At 30.5% G+C, this 25,994-nt stretch overlaps 1 protein-coding gene across 1 annotated transcript; it reads right to left on the reverse strand.

Annotated features, from left to right (window-relative positions):
• Window positions 1-9,741: 9,741 nt before the first annotated feature.
• LOC127084669 (probable amino acid permease 7) lies at window positions 9,742-15,535 on the reverse strand. The gene is made up of 8 exons (XM_051025165.1): window positions 15,405-15,535; window positions 13,216-13,309; window positions 12,247-12,480; window positions 12,034-12,127; window positions 10,996-11,210; window positions 10,758-10,891; window positions 10,409-10,636; window positions 9,742-10,321 (listed from the first exon to the last, which is right to left on the reverse strand). The coding sequence occupies exons 2-8, from the start codon at window positions 13,295-13,297 to the stop codon at window positions 9,920-9,922; spliced, it is 1,389 nt and encodes a 462-aa protein (XP_050881122.1). The 5' UTR covers window positions 13,298-13,309; window positions 15,405-15,535; the 3' UTR covers window positions 9,742-9,919.
• Window positions 15,536-25,994: the final 10,459 nt, after the last annotated feature.

Here is a 25,994-nt window from a genome sequence, read left to right on the forward strand (position 1 = left end):
ATTCTTTTGTTGAGGTCATGAGTTCAATCCATGGCAAAAGGAAAATCTATCTATATAATATATTAAATCTGAAGTAACAGAATAAATCACGACACATCATATGCAACCTACTTTATGTTTTCCACATCACAATTATTTTTATGTGGCACTACCAAAATTCATCTTCATTTTTTAATAGGTCAAAGCATAAAATATTCTTTTAGGTCATGAGTTTGAACCTTGGCAAAACGAAAAATATATTAACATAACAATTATTGGGTAAATTTGAACTATATTATTGACTTAAACCTTATCTCACATTATTTATTTATTTTGAAATAGATTTTAGAATTATAAAAAGAGAGAAAAGAAACTTGAAATATTTTTTTAATATAATGTCTCTAAAATATTTTTATATAATATTTTTTTAAAAACTTAAATGGTATAGTATTTTTTTAACATACTGCTTACAACAAAGAACACTATGTTGAAAAACAAATTGTTGGTTTTAACGATTGATTTAGGAATTACAGTACAAATTTTTTATATTATACGATACGTTTATAATTTTCTTGCATATAGGTGACATGTTCGAGATTGAACTAATCACAACAGCTTATCCTTATTTTGAGGAATATTTTGAAGGAGATAAATTCAATACCAATTTTGAATTTAATATATATCTATATCTTTCTATCTATATAATATATTAAATCTGAAGCAACATAATATATCATAACACAATTATGGCATATGCTCTATGTTTACCACATCATAATTCTTCTTGTGTGGCACCTCTCAAATTTCATCTTCATTTTTCAAAAGGTCAAAGCACAAATTATTCTTTTGTTGAGGTCATGAGTTCGAAGCATGACAAAAGGAAAATCTATCTATATAATATATTCAATATGAAGCAACATAATATATCACGACACATCATATGCCACATATTCTATGTTAGCCATATAACAATTATTCTTATGTGTCACCTCTCAAAATTCATCTTCAGTTTTCAAAAGGTCAAAGCACAAATTATTCTTTTGTTGATGCCACGAGTTCGAACCATGACAAAAGGAAAATCTATCTATATAATATATTAAATCTGAAGATGTAATACCCTGTATTTGCTTAAATGCCTAAATTCCTATTAATTAAGATCAACTGAGTTCCTATGTGCTCTATTCTTATGTGTCACCTCTCAAAATTCATCTTCAGTTTTCAAAAGGTCAAAGCACAAATTATTCTTTTGTTGATGCCACGAGTTCGAACCATGACAAAAGGAAAATCTATCTATATAATATATTAAATCTGAAGATGTAATACCCTGTATTTGCTTAAATGCCTAAATTCCTATTAATTAAGATCAACTGAGTTCCTATGTGCTCTAAAAGTTGCCAATTGGAATAAATAGAGAAAATAGTGAGTTCAGGTTGATTTAATTAATATTATTTGGATCTGACCTTTTATTAATTGGGATATTTTGGTAACACTAATGATGGGTCAGTAGCTCCGGTAGAACAAATATTATAAGTTTGGTGCCACTTGGGATATTTGTTGCTACTAGAGACCACTTACCAACCACATGTTTTTCTATTGGCCACTTGCATTTGGTATTTGAATCACTCATCACCACATGTTTCTACCTACCACATGCCACTTCATTTGTTCTATCTATTAGAAAGTATAGAAAGAGAGAGGAAGCTGAAGAGAAGGAAAAAAAACAAGGCTAGTGGAGAAGAAGAAGAAGAAGATGATTTGTTATGGTTGTGGTGAAATGATTGGTTGTGATTATGACCTTGAAAATCCTTGTGATTGTGAGCTTAAATTTCTTGATTTATATGTGTATGAGAACATGTAATATGATGGGTTATTGTTGGAAGAAGTAGTGGTAATATGATGAATTAATTATTTGATGAATTAAAATATGTCACCAATGGGGTTCAAACTCAAGACCTCCTTGGAATAATATAAGACTTACCACTACGTCAATGATTTTGTTGTTGAATACTTATGCAATGAATAAATGTTAATCTAAATCTTGATTAAGATAGATTAATGAATTAATTATGGATTATAACTCTGTTTTGGACACGGGCGGATGCGCTAGAAGGATAACGAAAAAGGCTATCATTATTATACCATGTTATAGTATATTACCTGTCTTACAAAAATTTATGAATTATATTATGATGAATGTTAAACATTGTTTATATGTTTGATTGTGAAATTACATGATTAAAAACCTTACAAAGATGAGTGAGGAAACCTAGGAGAATAACTTGATTAATAACTTAGAAATATAATCTAGGTTATGGAGCATGTGTGATATATGTATGAGAATACGGTATTCATTCGTACGACGCTTATGTGGAGGTCGTGGACGAATTGTTGCCATGATTGAGAATGAGACGCATTGTATGGAACATGCCATGTTATTGTTGTGTATTGTGGTGAATGAAGTCACCTATGATTGATGAATTTTGTTATGGTTCGTGGAACCGATGATTATGGAACCGATCATGTATTTAGAATGTGTGTTTTCTATGGTGGTACACATCTCTATTGGTATGCTTAGATGAGTAGGCATTAAGATGTGGGACCAATGATTCGAGCCTCAATTGGGTTTGAGCCCCAACCATGGCGGACATGGGGGAAAGGTGGACACCTAAGTGGGTTGGAGTCCCATATGGTGAAAGATACCCTAAAAGGGTTAGAGTCCCATACGGGTGACGGTCGCTTGAACTGGGGATTAAGCCCCATAGAGGACCCGATATCCACCGCGAAAGTCGAATCATACGAGCATGCATGAACCGGGTATGGCTTATACGTAAGTCCGTTCGGGAATTGATGTTTCGTGATCTGAATGATGATCGTGGTTGAGTTATGAGAACTCAATTACATGTTGCCATACAATTGCGAGTTAGTTCCCCATCACTCAAGTCTTCGTTCCCTTGTTGACTTGAGTTGGATATGACTTGAATATTGATTAGAAAACCATGTAAAGCCGAGTGGACCCATAAGATAGGGAACCCACTGAGATTATTATCTCACCCCATGTTGTTGATTATTTTTCAGGTGGTTCTGAGCAGGATAAGGGTAAGGGCAAGATAGAGTAATGTCTTGCTTACCTGAGGACCAATGGCTTTTCTTCCGCTGTGTAGATACTTTTGAGATCATTGTCTAATGATCTAGATCAATAGTTTTATTTTGGGCACTCTTACAATTATGCCATATTGTGTTATTTTGGGCATGTATTTGTATATGTACACTATGCTGCTAGGCACTTATGTATTTCAGTACCAGTATTACACTATGTATAATATGTATTCTAGACATATATTATATGTGGGTGTTACAGAAGCAACAAAATATATCACGACACATCATATGCCACATATTCTATGTTTTCCACATAACAATTATTCTTATGTGTCACCTCTCAAAATTCATCTTTAGTTTTCAAAAGGTCAAAACACAGATTATTCTTTTGTTGAGGTCACAAGTTCGAACCATGACAAAAGGAAAATCTATCTATATAATATATTAAATCTGAAGCAACAGAATATATCACGACACATCATATGCCACATATTCTATGTTTGCCATATAACAATTATTCTTATATGGCACCTCCCAAAATTCATCTTCATTTTTCAAAAGGTCAAAACATTAACTATTCTTTTGTTGAGGTCCTGAGTTTGAACCTTGGCAAAAGGAAAAATATATTAAAATAACAATTATTTGGTAATTTTAAATTATATTATTTGGTTAAACCTTATATGAAATTATTATTATTTTTTGAAATAAATTTTAGAATTATAAAAAGAGAGAAGAGAAACTTTGATATATTTTTTTAATATAATGTCTCTAAAATAATTTTAGATAATATTTTTTTAAAAAAACTAAATGGTATAGTATTTTTTACCATAATGCTTAAATAAAGAATACTACCGTGAAAAACAAATTGTTGGTTTTAACGATTTATTTTGAAAACTTAGCGCAAAAAATTCTAATTATATTTGATACATTTATAATTTTCTTGCATATAGATGACATGTCCGAGATTGAACTAATTACAACAGTTTATTCTTATTTAAGGAATATTTTGAAGGAGATAAATTTAATACCAATTTTGAATAAAATTTATATGTATATTTATCTATATAATATATTCAGTCTGAAGCAACATAATATATCACGACACATCATGTGCAACATACTTTATGTTTGCCACATCACAATTATTTTTATGTGGCACTACCAAAATTCATCGTCATTTTTCAATAGGTCAAAGCATAAAATATTCTTTTTTAAGGTCTTGAGTTCGAACTTTGGCAAAACGAAAAATATATTAAGATAACAATTATTTGGTAAATTTGAAATATACTATTGACTTAACCCTTATATCACATTATTTATTTATTTTGAAATAAATTTTAGAATTATAAAAAGAGAGAGAAAAAACCTATAATATATTTTTTTAATATAATGTCTCTAAAATATTTTTAGATAATATTTTTTTAAAGAACATAAGTGATATAGTATTTTTTTAACATACTGCTTACAATAAAGAATACAACCTAGAAAAACAAATTGTTGGTTTTAACGATTGATTTAGGAATCACGGTACAAATTTTTTATATTATATCATACGTTTATAACTTTCTTGCATATAGGTGACATGTCCGAGATTGAACTAATTAGAATAGCTTATTCTTATTTAAAGGAATATGTTGAAGGAGATAAATTCAATACCAATTTTGAATTTAATCTATATATATATATATCTATCTATCTATCTATATAATATATTAAATATGAAGCAACACAATATATCGTAACACATCTTATGTCATATAATCTATGTTTGCCACATCATAATTCTTCTTATGTGGCACCTCCCGAAATTCATCTTCATTTTTCAAAAGGTCAAAGCACAACTTATTCTTTTGTTGAGGTCATGAGTTTAATCCATGGCAAAAGGAAAATCTATCTATATAATATATTAAATTTGAAGCAACAAAATAAATCACGACACATCATATGCAACATACTTTATGTATGGGGAATTGGAATGATTTGGGATTTTAGGTTTTGTGTGATTTAGATGTTGATACATGATGATTTGCATGCCTATATATGTTAAACCATGATAATTTGGATTATTGAGTGCAATATGATCACATGGGTTGAAGGATTTGGCCATTTTCATCTTCCAACCACATATTTGGGAATTCTGATTTTTCCAATCTTGTCGGGCGAGCTAGCTCGCCTTCAGTTCGTCGGGTGACCATGATAGTTGGCAAAAAAATATTGTTTTCTTATTTTTCCCTTAACTTTAGAATCATAACTTAGAATGAGGCACGGTTAGAAGCATTGGAAATCTATTCCAATGCTCTATGTGATAGTGAACAAGAAACATGAAAATATGTTATTGATGGATAGGATAGTGATGAATTTAAGTGAATGTGAATTATATGATTCTTGTTTCCACCAAAATTCAAGAAACGAGATCCCTATAGGTATGGGACTTGAAGTATTGGAGAGATAATACAATGAGATATTGAATGGTGACGTGAGACCATGAACTAACCAAGGATGCTTGGTAGAGGGAAGTGACGGCAATTTGCCTTAAGTGAATTATTTATGTGGATCATCTTTGACTTGTTTATGTTACTATATATGTTGCATGTATGGTATTGTGTTATACTATTATGTGTGATGTATATATGGATTGGATGTTTTTATTATGAAATAACATGTGTAAAACATTATGAAGATGAGTGAGGAAACCTAGGCTTGTAACTAGGTAAATGACTTAGTAAGATAACTTAGGGTATTAAATCGCTTAGATAGTTATGCTTGGACGTGATTGTGCCACGGTGTGTACAACAGACAAGTAGTCACGTGATTGATGAATAATATGCTTTGTATGGAACCTGTGTGATGTTATGTGATTAAGGTGAATGTGATTACCTTGTGATTGTCAAATACGATCATGTTATGTTATATTTTATCACATAGTCGGAAACAACCCATTACTTGTGTCGTCCCAAGAGAGATGCTTATATAGAGCTTCATTGGGATGCACGTACCATTACTTTGACCAGGGCTGGGTCCCAAAGAAAAACGATGGAAACTTAAGTGGGTTAGAGTCTCATACGGGAGAAAGTCTTGAAATGGGTTTGGAGTCCCATAGGAAGCGACGATTCATAAGGTTGAGGAGTCCCTTAGAATCCGAAATCCATGCGTATGTCAAAGTATGATACAAGGATCTGTGACCCATGTCGATAATCCTAGACGTAGGGCTTGATGAGGAAAGATGCCTTCATTTGGATTCCTAGCTAGTGATTATTTGAGTTGGTGAACTCAAGAGACATGTTTCCATACATTGCGAGTTTTATGAACTCGAGTCTTGTTCCCCCTTTGTGACTTGAGTTAGGATTTGATTAGAACCCTTTAGAGTCGAGTGATCCCATAGGGTAAGGTAACTCGTTGAGATTATTATCTCACCCTAATATTGTTGTTATTTTTTAGATATTATTTGCAGGTTTAGTATGCAAGAAGAACTGTGCATTGATGTTTCAACAGAAGCTTTTATTGTGATCTTCTGTTGTGAATCTTGTACAATGGCGGATATTTTAGTTAGATCTTAGTTTTTTTTATTTTTGGCACTTTCCATATCTTGTACCATATGTTGTCTTCTATGTTTTATAATTTGGTCAAGTATGTAAATGTTGTCAATAGGCACTTATGATTGTGTCAGTACCAAATAATAACACTATTAAGATATTATTCTAGATATATATTTTATGGGTTGTTAAAGTTGGTATCATATCAGGTCGATTCCCGACCTAGCCTTGAAACATCATAAGTAAATTTATTCCTGCCTCATATGTGTCTTATGCCAACATGATTCTTAATGTCACATTATGTATTATTGGGCCTGATCAACCTAATGTTATGTGTGTGGTAGGTAGGATCATGATTGAGTGACCGCGAGGACTACAAAGTTTTATGGGAGCTTGTAATTCGAGGGTAGACTCAAGCCAAAATTTAGCAAGTAAGGAGAACCTGTGAGCTCGGTTAAAACCGTAGTAAGAGTTGTGCGTCAAGTAGTATGGAAGTGCAAGATTGTGTATGGGTTAAGAAATCTTATAGTGCTAGAGGAGTTAGAAATTAAGGATTTCTATCAAATAAATTTATCTATGTTTGAGAAATGAGTGAGCTTGCTATGGAACTGGATTGACCACTGGTATGGAGAAGAATTTCAAGCAATCTCATATAGTGAGGAAGAAAGAATGTTTTGTTGAGCGTAGAACATAAAGTATGGAAGTGAGGTAGTTTATCTGTGTTTCATTCCTAAGGTCACTATGGCACCTTGGAAGATCGAGATTATTTCAGGGAGTATGTTCATAATGGTACCTTTCAAATGGTTGAGAGCTTGAGAGATAAGGATGTTCAATATCTTTGTAAGAGTCTAAGGTGGTGGTAAAGTGTAAGAGGAGACTCGAGGACATGATTGTATATTCCTAGTGAAGCATGTATGCACCTGAAGAAGAGTGGAAGATAAATCAAACATATTCAGTCTTTGAAGGAGATAAATTCCATTCCAATTTTGAATAAAATCTATATTTATACCTATAACTTCACTATAATGAATTAAATTTGAAGTAACAGAATATATCACAATACATCATATGCCACATACTCTATGTTTGTCACATCACAAATATTCTTATGTGGCTCCTCCCCAAATTTATCTTCATTTTTCAAAAGGTCGAAGCACAAACTATTCTTTTGTTGATGTCATGAGTTCGAACCTTGGTAAAAAGAAAAACATATTAACATATCAATTATTTGGTAATTTGAAATATACTATTTGCTTAAACATTATATCACATTATTTATTTATTTTGAAATAAATTTTAGAATTATAAAAAGAGAGAAAATAAACTTTGATATATATTTTTTTTAGTATAATATCTCTAAAATAATTTTAGATAATATTTTTTTAAAAAACATAAATGGTATAGTATTTTTTTTACCATCATGCTTACAACAAAGAAAACTACCATGAAAAACAAATTGTTGGTTTTAACGATTGATTTTTAAATTACAGTGCAAATAATTTTAATATTATATGATATGTTTATAATTTTCTTGCATATAAATGACATTTCCGAGAATGAACTAATTACAATAGTTTAACCTTATTTTAAGGAATATTTAGAAGGAGATAATGTCAATATCAATTTTGAATAAAATCTATATCTATATCTATATAATATATTAAATCTGAAGCAATAAAATATATCACGATATATTATAGGCCACATATTCTATGTTTGTCACATCACAATTAGTTTATGTGCCACCTCCCAAAATTCATCTTCATTTTTCAAAAGGTGAAAGCAGATACTATTCTTTTGTTGAAGGGGTGAGTTCGAACTTTGGAAAAAGGAAACATATATTAACATAACAATTATTTGGTAATTTTGAAATATACAATTTGCGTAAACCTTATATCACATTATTTTTTATTTTAAAATAAATTTTAAAATTATAAATGGAGAGAAAAGAAACTTTGATATATTTTTCCATTATAATGTCTCTAAAATGATTTTAGATCATTTTTATTTTAAAAATTTAAGTGATATAGTAATTTTTTTACCATACTACTTACAACAAAGTATACTACCATAAAAAATAATTTGTTGGTTTTAACGTTTGATTTTGAAATTACAATGCAATTCTTTTAAATATTATATGATACATTTATAATTTTATTGTATATAGATGAGATGTCCGAGATTCATCTTATTACAATAATTTATCCTTTTTTTCAAGTAATATTTTGAAGGAGATAAATTCAATACAAATTTTGAATAAAATAATCTAACAACCCCATAATTACTCCAAAATAGTATAGTTGTTTAATAAAAGTTGAAATCATATCATATCTAAAGTTGAAACAAATGTCTACAATGACAAATTAAATTTGCACAAATTTCAAAGACTTTATACTATTTATTGATATTGAAAAATGATAAAGTATGCAACATTTTTCAATTATATTGATATAATCTACGATTACATTTTTCATATTACGACAAACAAATAAATTAAAGCAAAGAATAACTTTATTAATTTCTAATATATTAGTAACATTTTTCATATTATTGATTACAAAGATATAATTTTTCTTATAAGTAAAATGATGATTTTTCTTTTATATTGTTGTCTATATTATAACTTATAATAAATTATTATAATATAATTTTTTACCATATTTTTTTAAAAAAATTTAATATAATTTAAATTCAATATAAATCAAATAAAAATTAATTTTCAACCGTGTATCGTGGATTTTAATCTTATGATACATAAAAACTAAATATTTTGATTATAGTGAAAAATGGGGAGTTGTATTTGAGCTTGGACATTACTTGAATGAAACATTTTCCCATCTTATAGTGAAAAATGACTTGAAGATATTGGTCAACATGGTTTCAAACAATTTCAAATTGATTAGAAATATTCCGATTCAATTTCAACATATCATTTGAATTTGTTATTACGGATAATAATGCTATAGAGCTTCAAAAGCTTCTCTTTAACATTTTCCAATCTTGCATGTCAAAGAATATCTCTGTTTAATTTCACCATTCTGTTTTAGGGCTTTGCGCTAAAGAAACTCTAAAGAAAACATAGTGCAAAAATAATTCACTCAATAGAAAATCCATAAATAAAGGGTTTAGTAGAGAGTACAGCTCCATCCACAAGTAAAACCAAAAACTATGGAAAACAAAGTGAATTTTATTTTGGAACTCAGCTTCTCAGAAGTGAGTTATGCATCAAGTATCCTTTCATAGCTAGTCTAAATAGGTCAATCCCTATCAAAATTAAAGTAATGATTATTAAGGTATAATAATGTCAATTACTTGAGTTTCTCACGTATGATTCCTTCAAGTGATCCAATTAATCCTACCATTGTGACAAGAAAGCATGCAAAGCTAAATATCCTCAGAACAATCCATTTTTTAGTCCAAGCTCCAATTTTCATCTGTACAAAGTACATCTCAACTGGGAAATATATAGCCAATGGCCAGAAATTTATGCCTCCTAAAACTCCAAGAACTTGGTTGAAGTAAGGGAATAAAATTGCAAGTCCAGCGGTTGAAATCACGTAGATTGTTCTAAAACAAAACCTGTAAAGATTTATCTTAAAAGCCGGTAATAGAGGGAGTTTCACTATGTGGAAATCATTCACAAAGCCACTCTTGGGAAATTTTTTTGAACACCATCTATCAGCAGCACTATATATTGGTTGACTGTATATCTGTTGAAAAGACCATACATTTTTGTATGAAGTATGAACTAATTTTAATTTTAAAAACCTAATTTTGATTGGTAAGAGTAGTAGTACCTGATATCCTCCAACCAAATGAATGATAATACAAACATTGGCAAAGTCAATAAGCCAGAAAGGCTCGTAAAATCCAAACCCTGTCAATAGATTTCCTGGCGCATCATTTCCAAAAGCTGCATATCCAAAGCATCCACAGCATAGGCAGAAGAATGTTGTAATGACGAGTGAAGTCACGGAGGCCTTTTTCATGGTTTGATTCTCTGATGGAGGAGACTCTAGAGTGTCCTTTACTCAACAAAATTCAAATTTTATTTAATATGTATTGAATTACATAAAAAAAAACTCTATCTGCCTAATAATAATCAAGCTTTACTCGTCGAATTTGAATATGAAATGTTGAAGGTACCTGTATCTCAAGAAGGAGCATTGGGTATGGATAGGAAAAGCTAATGTCACCAATTGCCTGGAAGATTAACCAGATTTTGTCAGCAATATTAGCAGTTTGTACTCCTGTCAAACTTCCCATAATTCTTCCATTTTCTGCAAAAGCAACCCAAGTCATATGAAATATGAATCAAGAGGCTTGAAGATGACAAATACACATAATCTTAAATTGACAGAAATTGAGTGAAGATGAACCTTACTTATGATTGTTGCTATGCCAAGTCCCAGTCCAATCAATGAGTATGAAAATGACATTATTGCGGCAATAACTGAAACCCAAGCCATGTTATGGAGATCCGGTATGAATGACATTACAATCTCAACAAGTCCAAACAGCCCCATATATAAATTACCACCGTAACTACAAGGAGCGTCATGTCCTAATTTGTGATAACAATTTGATTTCAAAATAGCCCTGTATTGTTAATTAGTAGAATAAACATGTGTCATTGGCTTGTTGGAAAAAAAATAACAAATAAGGTAACCGTTAAAATTATGGTAAAAGGAATGTTTATTTCACTAGGGAGAGCACTCTATTTATAGACGAAATAAATAATGCCAACTTCTTAAACTAATGAGCGATATAATCAACAATAACTTGGAACGTTTTGATATCTTCTAAACCTCTCAAGTTGGTGCATATATATCCATTATACCCAACTTGCTTTATCAAAGGATCAAAGATTGGTCGTGCTACAAACTTGGTGGGGATGTCACCTATTGATTTGAAGGTCAGTTACCATATGCTTTGTCCTAGTATACTGGACAGGATTGTGGGTTATAATTATTGCAGCCTTGCTGTCACAATGCAACTTCAATAGAGAAGTCTTAACAAATTCTTTTGGTCATTTCAAACTCTACTACCAAGTTCCACCTTAGACTTTTCTAGGGTCATGGATGAATTTTTGGTTGAATCGGTCCGGGATCGAATCACCTAAGGTTGTTGATACAATGTTGAAATTATGGAAAACTTGATACAATGTTGAAATTATGAAAAACTTGGGTCAAATAGTCTACTAGACTCACAACTTGAAAGTGGGAAATCCCGGGTTCAAACTCAGACAGGCGCATATGTTTTAGCAGCTACCAACTGAGTTGTATTTACGGGACTTTCAACCCCTTCAATTAAAGAGTGATATAATCAACAATAAATAAAAATAACATCTAGTCACATACAAGCTCAAGAATTGAAGGAAAATGGTTATCCCGTTTGACGAGGGGTTCAACGGAAGAAGTACCTCAAACTGGTCCCTGTGGTTATTACATAGGCAATAGAAGTGACATACAAGCTCAAGAATTGAAGGAAACCAGCCACATATGTTCTTTTCATACCTGAACCACCATTAAACTCAACTTTAAGTTATAATTGTTATGGTAGTTCATGAAAAGTGTATCTATGTTGTCTGGAGTGATTGCACAAGTACATAGTGAAGAGTTGAATGTGTTATTACCAAGATTGACTCTAACAGCATCGATATAAGAGTAGTTTCTTTTCCCAGTTACCGGGTCAGGACTTCTGTAACAATCAGACAAAATGATTGAAGAAATATAGGTAGCTATTGCACAACAAAGCAAGGCAAGTGGCCCTCCAATCCATCCTAATTGAGCAATACTCCACGCCAAGGACAAAACACCAGACCCAATAATAGCTGTGATGATATGAGCCACAGCACTTTTCAGATTTCCTGCAGAATTTATGGCAGGAATAAAACTTCAATATTCAAATTCAAGTTATGTTGTTAATCTTGGATAGCGTTATAGACCCTCTAAAATGGCCGTAATTGCAAAGACTAAAAACCATTACACAAAATAAACTTAAACACTGAAAAATAGACTAATACACAGATTTAAAGAGATCATCGTACTTAATAGTTATAAAACCTAATAGTATAGAGTAATAAAACTTCAGAAAAGATGAATAAAACAAGGGTAATGCTAACTTGTGTCCCAATGGCACATGTTAAGAAACCCACAAATAGAAAATTTGTATTGAAAAAATAAATAAAATTATTAATGATAAGTTTCTAATAAATTCAATATACAATTTCCAAGAATTTATTTCTATATTTATCTCAAGGGCATAAGTTAGCATTATCCATAAAACAAAACTGAACTAAAAGTAAGACGAAGCGCATATCGATTATTTGTGAGCAAAATCATAACATTACTCTTCAAAGGGTTCAAATTGCAATATACACCCTTAAAAAAAAGAATTTCAGGTATTTCATTTCAAAATAATAATAGCTTATGCAATAGCGGTTTGTGGCCGCTATAACCACTATTGTTGATAGCACGTCGCAGACCAATAGCGTCGCACTAAACCTTACCACCGCAATGCTATTATGCTATACTGTGCTATTGACAACATAGAATTCAAGTATATGAAAATGAATTGGTTATGATGGTATAGAAAATTTTACCAGTCCTTTTGGCACGTCCATCATCATCATAAGCATCAGGAGCAGTTGTTGTTATTTGTCGAGAGTTTTTCACATCCATCATTATCCAAGTTTCCTGCATATGACACAAAGCCTAAGCTAAACACAATATAAACAAACTAGGTTGCATCTACATCCTCAGAATAGAAACATTCACATCAACCAATAATAATTTCTTCATGTTCAGATGCATTGAAGTTTACCATTCTACCCAACACTGACCCATATCACAAGAGAAGAATTAACGTGACACCTTAGACATAATAAACTTATTAGCTGAATTCATCCCTCATATGTTATATTAGAGGTGTGTATCAGTGCGGTATCCCATATATTTTATTTATTTATTTTTTAAATTATTATCGGGGTGTAGGTAAGTTAAGCCACCCTAAGTTACTATTTTGAAATTTCATTATCTAATTTTGAAGTATCATAGAATTTTATTCAAACTAAATACTAGTAACTGTACCAATAATTAGTTGGTTGGGTGATTGACACTGAACGGGACTTGGCTAAAATAAAAAATACTACTCTTAGTACCTATTGCCGCTCTTTGAGAGAGTATAGTATATAAATTTGGCTTAAATAAATAAACCGTCCCAAATTTTGGGAGTTTTTAGTTTTACTTTCTGTAAATTTTTTCTTAAAATTATATTAATTTTTTGTTTTCATCTCAAAAGTTAAAATTAGAAAAATTTATTTTTTTATCTACGGATATTTTTACATATATTAATTTTATGGAGAAAATCAAAAAAAATATTTAAGAGAAAAAGTTATTTTATAAAAATATATATAAATATAAAAACCCTAAACTTATTAAATAGACTATTTAACTATTTAAATCTATAAATTTTATGAAATTGCAAATATTTTTATAAATTTTAAGAGAAAAATATAAATATTAAACCCAAAACTTATTAAATGGACTATTTAACTATTTAAACATGTAAATTTTATCAATTTTAGACTACTTCTAATGCAGATATAAATAAGAAATTATTTGTGTACAATATAGAGTAGCAACTCAATTTCTTTTTACGATTTAATAATATTATTTTTTATTTTATTTATAAGTAAAAATTGATCTTTTAAATTTATTAAATAATTAATATATTTGATCTATATAATAGTTCAATTATATTAATTATTTAATAAATCTAATAATTCAGTAAATTTTCTTATATATAGAGATTAGGAGGTCATAATTTTTAAAAGTTCGTAAAAAAAATGTGAGTGAAAAAATTCGAACCATCCTGATAACGTTAAAATTAATACTATTAAAGAGATGTGCTACTTTTGCACTGCATTTCCATCTACACCGTATATAATTAATGCATCTACACTATATACCATATAATACTGTGAATAGTACAATATTATAATTATAAAATATTATTTTATAAAAATATATAAAAAAAATATTTATTTTAATTTTTATTTAAAAATACTGAGTGATTAATCAATTTTATAACTTCATTAATTAATATTTAATATTTTATTAACCAACTTTGTTTTACTACTAAAAAATTATTTTTATATTTGGATGTTAATTAACCAACTTCATAACTTCGTTACTTAATTTTTTACATTTTATTAATCAATTTTATTTTACCACTATAAATTATTTTTAATATCTGAGTGTTTATTAATCAATTTTATAAATTTATTAATAAATTATTTATATTTTATTAATCAATTTTATTTTAATATATAAATCACTGTTCATTAACAGTACACTGACAATGTTCACATGGATATTGTTCATGTGCACGCACTGTTCACATGATACTGTTATGAATCGTTTATATTACTGTTTATATACGGATCTAGTGTTCACGAATTTATTTATCATATTTGTGAACAGTGCATATGTAAATTAGAGTGTAAACATAGTAATAGTAATAATAGTAATCTTGATAATTATAAGGCAAAATGTTCTTGACATAGAAATCAAAGTAGAAAGAATTATTAAAAAAATAAAATTAATAGCCTTTATATATACAGTTGTTAGAAAATGGTAACGTATCTTGAGATAGGAGAAAAAAATGAAGAGTAAGAGCAAATAAACAAAAACTCATTGTGACAATGTAAATTTACATTCATGTGATAATTCGTACTTTAATCAAGCAATGCAATTATATTTTCATAAAAGAAAAGAGGATACTACTAACCTCAAATTCCTCTTTTCCTCTTTTCTTATTCACTCTTCTAGTTTTTTTTTTTAATTTATCTTTTCTATGAGCTTTTACGGTGAGTTTTTCTCTTTCGAAAAACTTTTGGACATAAATTCTAATGCTGCCTCTATCTCTTTTTTGGGGGTGTGTGTTTGTCAAAGTTTCTCTCTATTTAAACACTAATAGAGTATCACATTAGGAAATATGTTGTGTTATTCAACTATATCCCAATATTGTTAGATTGAAAATCAATCATGATAATGACTCTTTAGTAAATAATACTAGTGAATAGAATAATAAAATAAAATATTAAGTAATGGATAAGATAACCGACCAAAATTACCTTCTAGAGCCTTAAATTTTTATTTTATATTTATGACTTTAATTAATTGATTTTTTTTTTAAAAATAAATTATTGAATTCATTAATAGAATAGGAGCCTTGACATTTAAGTTTTTTAAATAATTTTATCATTGTTTTTAGATTAGGATTTTTTAAAATAAATAAGAAAAGTGCTTAGATGAATTAATTTTATTATCAATTAAACAAGTCTCGAACGACATGATTTTGTATCGTGATAAACATTTGATAAAAAATGGATGTTGCTATATGTTTTACATAATAAAATAATAGATGTCAGATTATCATATGGGAAAAGTTAAAAGATTTTAAAGAAAATGTTGGTGTGTAAAACACGTCACAATATACATTTAAAAATATATAAAAAAAATGTCAGGTTTTCATATGAGGGGAGGTTGAATTTTAGAAAAATAAGTTTGTGGCATGGAAAATACATCGCAACCTACATTTCAAAAATAAAAAAATTGAAAGAAACATTTTGACTATTGAAATTGATTGTTTTGCAGATTAACTGGCACCTTTAAATTCACGTCATGTATCTGTTAATTGTAGTTCCTTGTGTCGAAGTAGGTTGCTCGAAGAAAATAAGGATGTGTCAAACCACCTAGTGTGTTGAGTTGTGTTTGTGTCGAAGTGTTGAAGTATATTGCTTCACACAAGATTTTGACTTAGGCCTATTTTAGTAGTGTTAGCTATTTTATTTTTGTAATGAAGTGAATAGAGTATTCATAACATTGTAATTCATAGCATTTTGCAGTTGCAAAGTTAATAAGAAGTTTTCCACGGTTTGTGGACAGAGAGAAACCCTACAGAATTTAATTCTTCTTCTCATTCATCGTTCTTTACTTTTTTTCTTTCTCCATTGTTCTTTTCTTTATTGTCATTGTGTGGGTGATAACAATCTTGTTCATCAAGATTGATTGAAATTCTCCATAGGTTTTGGGGGATTTCTAACATCTGGTATCAAGAGCTCTAGATTAATCGGTTCGTGGAAAGAAAATCACCATGGCAACGAATCATCCAAACGGAAATTTTCCAGAAAATCTTCTGATTCTCAAGAACAACAATTATGAGAATTTGTGCAAGTAGATAAAGGTTGTATTTTGTTATCAAGATCTTTGGGATCTTGTGAAGGAAGGAGTGGGAACGCTTGTAGAAGCTGCGACAGATCAAGAAAAGGTTGCACACAAAGAATTGAAGAAGAAAGATTATAAAGCTCTCTTTATAATTCATCAATATGTTGATGCAGATAACTTTGAAAAGGTTAGCAATGCAGAGTCAGCGAAAGAAGCATGGGAAATTATGGAGAAATCGTTTGGAGGCGTGGAGAAGGTGAAAGAAAAGAGCTTACAAACTCACAAAAGAACGTATGAATTGCTTCAGATGGAAGACAATGAAAGCATAACTGATTCTTCACCAAGGTTGCGAAATTGGTGAATCAGATGATGGTATGTCGAGAAGTGTTGACATCAAGATTTGTTGTTGGAAAGATCTTGAGGTCATTGGCTCCAAAGTTCGACCACGTGGTAGTAGCCATAGAAGAGTCGAAGGATTTGTAAAAACTGACAAAGGAAGAGCTTCAAGGGACGCTTGAATCTCATGAACAAAGAATGGCTGAAAGAGATGCAGGAAAGTCGAAGAGTGATATGGCTTTGCAGACTCAATCATAAAAAGAAAGAAAAGGTAAAGGAAGCTAGAATGGAAACAAAGGCAGAAAGGGCTACAACAATTCGACTGGTCAAAATCAGCAAGAAGGAAACTGGTCGAATCAAAGAAAACCTTGGAACCAAGGCAACCAAAGAGGTGGTGTTGCGGGTAGAGGAAGAGGTGGTGGTCAAAATCCAGACAAGAGTCACATTCAGTGTTACAATTGTCAGAAGTATGGTCATTATTCTAGTGATTGTCGATAAAAGCTGAAGAATCAAGAAACTTATGCAAAACTGGCGAAACATGAAGAAGAATAGATGTTGCTGATGGTTACAATAAGAGATGAGGAGAGATTTAAGGACCAGTGGTACTTGGACTCCGGGTGTTCATCACACATGTCTGGAAGGAAATATTAGTTTGTCAACATAAAGCCCTCAATGAAGAACATGGTTAAATTTAAAAATGACAACACTCTAGCATCTGATGGCGTTAGTGATGTTCTGATTATGAGGAAATATGGCAAGAGGTCAGTAATTTTAAATGTGTTGTACATACCAGGCATGAAGACAAATTTGCTTAGGATAGGGAAGTTAGTCGAAAATAACTACAAGGTGTCGATCGAAGACAAGATGATGAGAGTTCTCGACTCAAATGGAAGGTTGATCTTGAAGGCTCCAATGTCTCAGAATAGAACCTTCAAGATTGAACTAAATGTGATGGAGCATAAGTGCCTTGCAACAGCAGCCATCGGAGATGAATGGATATGGAATTATAGACTTGGCCATCTCAATTTCAAAGACATCAGAGATTTGAAGAGAAGAAATATGGTTTCAGGATTACCAGAAATCGACATTCCAAACGAAGTGTGTAAAGAATATGTGCAGGTGAAGCAGCATAAGAATAGATTCAGTAAGGATGCAAGAAGCAGGTCGAAGGCAATTCCTGAAGTCATATACTCTGATGTATGTGGTCCTCTCCAGGTGGATTTGATTGGAGGTAATATATACTTTGTTACATTCATAGATGATTTTAGTCGAAAACTATGGTCTTACCCGGTCAAGAGAAAAGTGAAGTGATTGAGGTATTTGCCAAGATTAAATATATGGTCAAAAGATAGAGCGGTCGAAAGATCAAGATTTTGAGGACTGGTGGTGGTGGAGAATATGTGTCGAAAGACTTCAATGCAATATGTGTGAAATAATGGAGTGTGCATGAGGTGGTGCCACCCTACACTCCACAACAGAATGAAGTCGCAGAAAGGAAGAATAAAACCATCATGAATATGGTTAGAAGTATGTTGAAAGGAAAACATCTACCCAAATAATTATGGGGAGAAACTGTGTCGACTGCGACATATATCTTGAACATATGTCCAATGAAAAAGTTAGAAGGAATCACACCATAAGAATGTCGGTCTGGTGTCAAGCCTAGCTTGATTCATCTGAAGGTGTTTGGATCTATAGCACATAGACACGTGCCAGATCAGTTGAGAAGAAAACTTGATGACAAGTCAAGTCAAATGATCCTGATAGGATATCATTCGACGGGATGATACAAGTTGTTTGACCCAGTGAATAAGCAAGTGGTGATCAGCATGGACGTGATCATAGATGAGCTTAAGGAGTGAGATTAAATTGCGAATGTCAAGAAAGATTCAACAAGAATCTTTTATGATGAACCAGCTAGTGAAGTCGAAAGAGAAGTTCGACAGGAAAAAGTTAGAGGTGAAGCAGGCCCAAGCAGACCTCAAAGAATAAGACACATGCTTGCAAGGTTTCAAGAATGTGTGATTACATCAGATGATATGGTCAATGAAGAAGGTGAGTTGGTACATTATGCTTTCTACGCAGATGGTGAACCTGTCAATGCAGTTAAGGCATTGAAAGATTCAAAGTGGATGAACGTAATGGACGAAGAGCTGAAGTTAATCGGAGTCAACAACACTTGGTCATTTATCGAATTGCCCCAAGACAAGAAGGAAATCGATGTAAAATGGGTATACAAGGTGAAGTTGAATCCCAAAGGAGAAATGACTCGACACAAGGCGAGACTTGTGGCGAAAGATTTTCTTCAGAAAGAAGAAGTCGACTTCGATGAAGTTTTTGCACCTGTTGCTAGGATCGAAACAATCAGGTTGATTATTGGTATAGCAAACATAAATAACTAGGAGATGTTCTAGATGGATGTGAAATTTGCATCCTGAATGGCCCCTTAGAAGAAGAAGTCTATGTTGCACAACCAACTGGGTTTGTGAAATAAGGCGAAGAAAGAAAAGTGTATATACTACATAAAGCCTTGTACGGACTTAAACAAGCTCCAAGAGCTTGGAACAAGAAGATATATGGCTTTCTAAGGGAGAAGGAATTTGTGAAGTGAAAATATGAACATGGAGTATATGTAAGAAGAAGCAAGAATGAATTGCTTATACTATGTCTCTATGTCGATGACTTGTTGATAACTGGTAATTGCAAGAAGGAGATCGAAGACTTCAAAGGTGATCTCAACAAGGAATTCGAAATGTCAGACCTGGGTGACATTTCATATTTCCTTGGCATCGAATTATACAAGAGTGGTAGAGGTTTGATGATGCACCAAAGAAGGTATGCAGGAGAAATACTCAAGAGATTTGAGATACAAGATTGCAATCCAACTTCGACTCCAGCTGAGCCCAGATTACAATTGTCGAAAGATTCATATGAAGATGATGTCGACCCAACCCAATATAAAAGACTTATTGGGTCACTTCGACACCTTTGTCACACAAGGCATGACTTAGAATACAGTGTAGGTATGGTGAGTAGATTCATGCAGAAGCCAAAGGTATCACATCTAGCAGTGGCGAAGAGGATACTAAGGTATCTGAAAGGAACTCTTGACTATGGCATTTTGTTTCCTACAACTGATGAAGGAAAGAATGCAAATTAGTGGGATACACCGACTCAAGTTGGTGTAGTGATGTTGAGGATCAAAAATCCACAACTGGCTATGTGTTTATGCTAGGTGGTGCACCAATTGCTTGGAGTTCGAGAAAGGAGTCAGTAGTGGCATTATCGTCATGCAAAGCAGAATACATAGTTGTTCCTCTTTGTGCATGTCAAGAAACGTGGATGGTGAATCTTGTCGAAGAGATAACAGCAAAGAGTCATGGAGAAATTACCATGAAGATCGACAACATGTCAACTATCAATCTAGTGAAGAATCCGATAACACATGGTCGAAGAAAGCACATGAAAATAAGGTTCCATTATCTTCGAGAGCAGGTAGCAGATAAGAAGATGAATATGGAACACTGCAGAACTGAGAATCAGATTGCAGACATCATGACGAAGGGAGTGCGGGTCGAAGTGTTCAAAAGTCTAAGAGCTATGATGAATGTAGATAGCTTAGACATAATAAATTAGGTGATGTATTAAATTGTAATTCCTTGTGCCGAAGCAGGTTTCTCGACATTAGCAAGGAAGTGTCGAACCACCTAGTGTGTTGAGTTGTGTTAGTGTGTCGAAGTGTCGAAGCATGTTACTTCACACAGGGTTTCGACTTAGGCCTATTTTAGTAATGTTAGCTATTTTGGGATTTTATAGTTTTGGACTTTGGCTTGAGGTCAAAGTTAATCTAAATCTATAAATAGATGGAGTAACCGTTATTTTTTTAATGAAGTGAATAGAGTATTCATAAAATTGTAATTCGCAGTATTTTGCAGTTGCAAAGTGAATAAGAAGTTTTCCACAGTTTGTGGGCAGAGTGAAACCCTGCAGAATTTAATTCTTCTTCTCCTTCATCGTTTTTTACTTTCTTTCTTTCTCCATTGTTCTTTTCTTTTATTGTCATTGCGTGGGTGATAAAAATCTTGTTCATCAATATTGATTGAAATTCTCCATAGGTTTGGGGGGATTTCCAACAGTATCCAACATCACATCGCAACACAACGCAATAGTTGGAAATTGAATGACACCTTTATTGACGTGTTAACCATGTCACAACGCAACTGTTACTTTTTATTTACGACGTGATTTCCACGTCGCTGGTGTGTCGACTTAATACCCACAAATATATATCCCTCACATTATCATAAACACATAAACCATTTCTTTTCATTTCCACCTTCTTCCTTTCAACATTCATCTCTCATTTTCTTTTCTGATTTTATAATTTCATCACAACACCTTTTCACACTTCATCCAGATTCACTCAAGGTATGGTTTTTAATTTATGTTATTAGATTTTTCATTTAATTTTCGTTTATTTGATTGTTGTTTTATTTTTTATTCAAGACTTAAGAAGCTTCTACAATTTATCTTGTTTCTTCATTCAGGCTTTTTTCCGTCCAGAATTTCATATATAAAATATATTGGGTAGTTGGCTGTTTCGAAACATTTACGTAATTGTTTTTAAATTTCAATCTATTTTTTATTATATTAATAATTCAAAAATATATATAATATATTAGGTTTATTAATAAGAAAATATAATTTATTAGATCAATCAGAAGTTATTTTTAATTTTTATAAGATATTATTAAAATAGAATATACAAATATTAAATATTTTATAAAATATATAAGTATAGAAAATATTTATAATAAAAAATATATATATATATATATATATATATATATATATATATATATATATATATATATATATATATATATATATATATATCTTTTAAATTGAATCCAATCTAATGATTAATTAAGTAAAAGATCTAATTTAATTAAATTAGATTCAGTTCAAAGGCTATAATTTAAAATAAAATAAAAATACTTACTCTTTATGTAAGTTGATCCCCACAATACATACATACATATATATATATATATATATATATATATATATATATATATATATATATATATATATATATATATATATATATATATATATATATATATATATATATATATATATATATATATATATATATATATATATATAAAAGTTAAATTAGATTCAGTTCAAAGATTATAATTTAGAATAACGTAAAAACACTTATTCTCTCTCTCTCTCTCTCTCTCTCTCTCTCTCTATATATATATATATATATATATATATATATATATATATATATATATATATATATATATATATATATATATATATATATATATATATATATATATATATATATATATATATATATTTATATTTTATTTAAAACAAAATAGGATGAAATATTTATATTTTAAAAACATAAGAACTTAAAAAAAACATAATATATTATACGTTATAAGCTTATTATGTGTATTCTATGTTATATTTTTATTATATGTTTAATTAAAACAAAAACAACATGATGTATTTATTTAAAAGAATATATTATATAAGTTTATTAAAAACAAAATAGTATGAAATAGTTATGTTTTTAAAACATCATAATATATTTTTAAGTAAATATTATATATTAAGTAATTAAATATATATATATATATATATATATATATATATATATATATATATATATATATATATATATATATATATATATATATATATATATATATATATATATATATATATATATATATATATATATATATATTTGTAAGTAAGTATTATATATTTAGCAAGTATATATATTTATTTAGTAAATATTTTATGTAAGTATTATATATTTATTTATTAAATATTTTATGTAAGTATTATGTAAGTAAATACAATTCGAGTAAGTGAAGATTTTTTAAGTAAAATAGTTTGATAAAGTATATATATTAAGTAAGTATATATTTTTTAAGTAAATATTATTAAGCAAGTAAATATATTATAAGTAAGTAAATATATATATTAAGTAATATTTTTATTAAAACAAGTATATATATATTTTTTAGATAAGTAAGTAAATATAATTTGACTGAATATAGTTTGAAATTTAGTTATGTTTAAAATAATGTGTAAAAAAAATATATTATTAAACAGAGTTACCAAGTTTGTTAATATTTGTAGTTAACATTTGTTCAAAAAATTTGAAATTGATTGATAGATTAAAATTTCATTCGTAATTAAAATGACAACGATTTTGTAAATGTGTAGTATGAAATATTTCTGATACTATCGTAGTTGGATGTACGGTAGAAAGTTACCAGGAAGATGTAGACTTAAACCAAATTTTGAGGAATGAGTTAAAGGGTTTATCATGCGAGCATTTGCTCGAGAATATTGTTGAAGCGAAGGAGGAGTAAAATGTCATTGATTTAAATGTGAATTTAGACCTATAATTAGTGACCTAGAGGAAGTAGAACGCCATTTGAAGATAAGGGGTTTCATTAAAAATTATTGGATTTGGACATATAATGGAGAAGAAATGCTAAGTAACATACGAAAGACTACTAATACGCATGCATCAAGCATTCGATCACATATGGATTATGAGGAATAATTTAATCTGATCGATGACATGGCAGGCAATGACTTTGGGGTGAACGTGACCTTCGATGAACCTCAAGATTTTAATGCAGGGAGAGTTTCTGAATGAGAAAGCACAAATATTTTATCAGTTATTGAAAGAAATGAATATGTCGTTGTTTGAGGGGTCTTTAGACTCAAAATTATCAATGTATGTGAGTTTATTGGCCGCCAAGTCAAATTGGAATGTTCCTGATCAATGTTTTGAATTCTTTGCAAAAATGATGTTGGATGCGACTCCTACGAAATGCAACTTGCCTACAAGTTTTTATGATGCAAAGAGGTTTGGTTTTGAAGTTGGATTTAGAAGTAAGAAATATTGGTTGTTGCATAAATGGTTGCATATTGTTTTATGATAATGATTTTGGTACTAATGACTTAGAATTAGAGGAATGTAAGTTTTGTTAGAGTCTGAGATATCAAGTTCGCAGTAAGGCCATTAACTGTAAGAAAAAACGTGTAACAATGAAGTCCATGTTTTATTTGCTGATAATACCAAGGTTAAAAAGAATGTTTGCTTTAATGCACAGTGCAAGTCAAATGACATTAAAGGTGTGAAAAACACAAGAAATTGGGGGTTTGAATTGGGTTTTAAAAACCAAATGCTTTTTACCAACTCAAAAACTTTACACAATCAAAAGAACAAAGAGAGAAAGACATAAGGATTATTATCCTGGTTCACTTGAAATCAAAGTTACTCCAGTCTACCTGCCAAGGTAATTTCTCCTTATACACAATGACTTAATCCACTATAACAAAACATATTACAGAAATCACAAAGAACAACTTTCTTTGTCTTCTCAAGGATCCGACTACGACTTAGTCTCCTTAAGGAAATCCCAAAGAACAACTTTCTTTGTCTTCTCAAGGATCCGGCTATAACCTAGTCTCCTTAAAGAAATCAAAGAAAGAAGTTCTAATATAGCTTTTTGTGTTACAAGTTTCTTCTACACAAGCAAATTTTACACAAATTAAATACAAATACTTAAAGAAAAATATGCACAACTTTGAAAGCTTTTTCACGTAGAAAACAACCTTGTAAGTGTTGTAGCAGCTTCTTCAAGTCTCTAAGTCCTACTTATATAGCACAAGAAAGAGACCATTGGAGGGAAATTTGAGGATACCAAAAGAGAAATTGTCCACTAACAAATTAGTGACATGTGTGAAGAATAGCATTGTCCTTGACCCATATTTTCATGTAGTGGAGGAATATTTCTGATTTGTACCAAGTATTATTTGATCATGTATCAACTTCAATCTTATCTTCAAATTCATTGGCTTTTGATGAAAAGTTGATGAAGCATGAAAAAAAGAAACACAAAGCTAAAATTATAATCTTCATAATCTTTAGTCAGAACCTTGACCACGTCAGTGTTTGGATTGAGATCTTCAGAATCTTCAGCTAAGTAACAAAACTTCATAATATTTAGAATACTCAGTCAGAACCTTGACAACGTCAGCGTATGGATTAAGATCTTTAGAAGCTAAGTAATAAAACTTCAGAAGCTTATCATTCTTCAGAAGGTTGATAATCTTAGTCACATCCAGAAACATAAGTGGAGAGATCATTGCAGTAGCAGCCTAACGTCTTTCCAAAACTTCTCAGGAGTGAATCAGCGCAGAAGCAAAAAGAACATTACAGGAGCAACATAATTTCTTTCAGAACTTCTTAAGAGTGAATGAAAACAGAAGCAGAAAGAACATTGCATCACCAACATTGTGTCTTTCAGAACTTCTCAAGAGTGATTCAATGCAGAAGCGGAATTCCGAACAAATGTTCAGAAATTGATGATGTTGCATGTCATAAATTCAGAATCAGAACTGGTTGTTAAAGCTACACAATAACAAACTGTTAGAGTACCAAAATTCTTCTCACACAAATATTGCATTGTTATCATTAAAACTCAAAGGTATAGATGTAGAACCAAATCTTGTCCTAACAATCTCCCCCTTTTTGATGATGACAATACCATGTATTTTGATGAACAGTTTTGTACAGGATAATCACAGAAGGATACATCACAAAGAAGCACAAAACTCCCCCTGAGATGTACATTCCTAAAAAGATAAAATCATAATGAAAGAATATTTTCCTGATTAACCTTTTTGCAGAACTAAAATGATCTTTTATCAGAATCTAGCTTGTCTTCAGAAGTTGCTTGAACTTATCCAGAATACTGGT

The sequence above is a fragment of the Lathyrus oleraceus genome, chromosome 5 (genome assembly GCF_024323335.1).
Source record: "Lathyrus oleraceus cultivar Zhongwan6 chromosome 5, CAAS_Psat_ZW6_1.0, whole genome shotgun sequence".
Taxonomy (NCBI): Eukaryota; Viridiplantae; Streptophyta; class Magnoliopsida; order Fabales; family Fabaceae; genus Lathyrus; species Lathyrus oleraceus.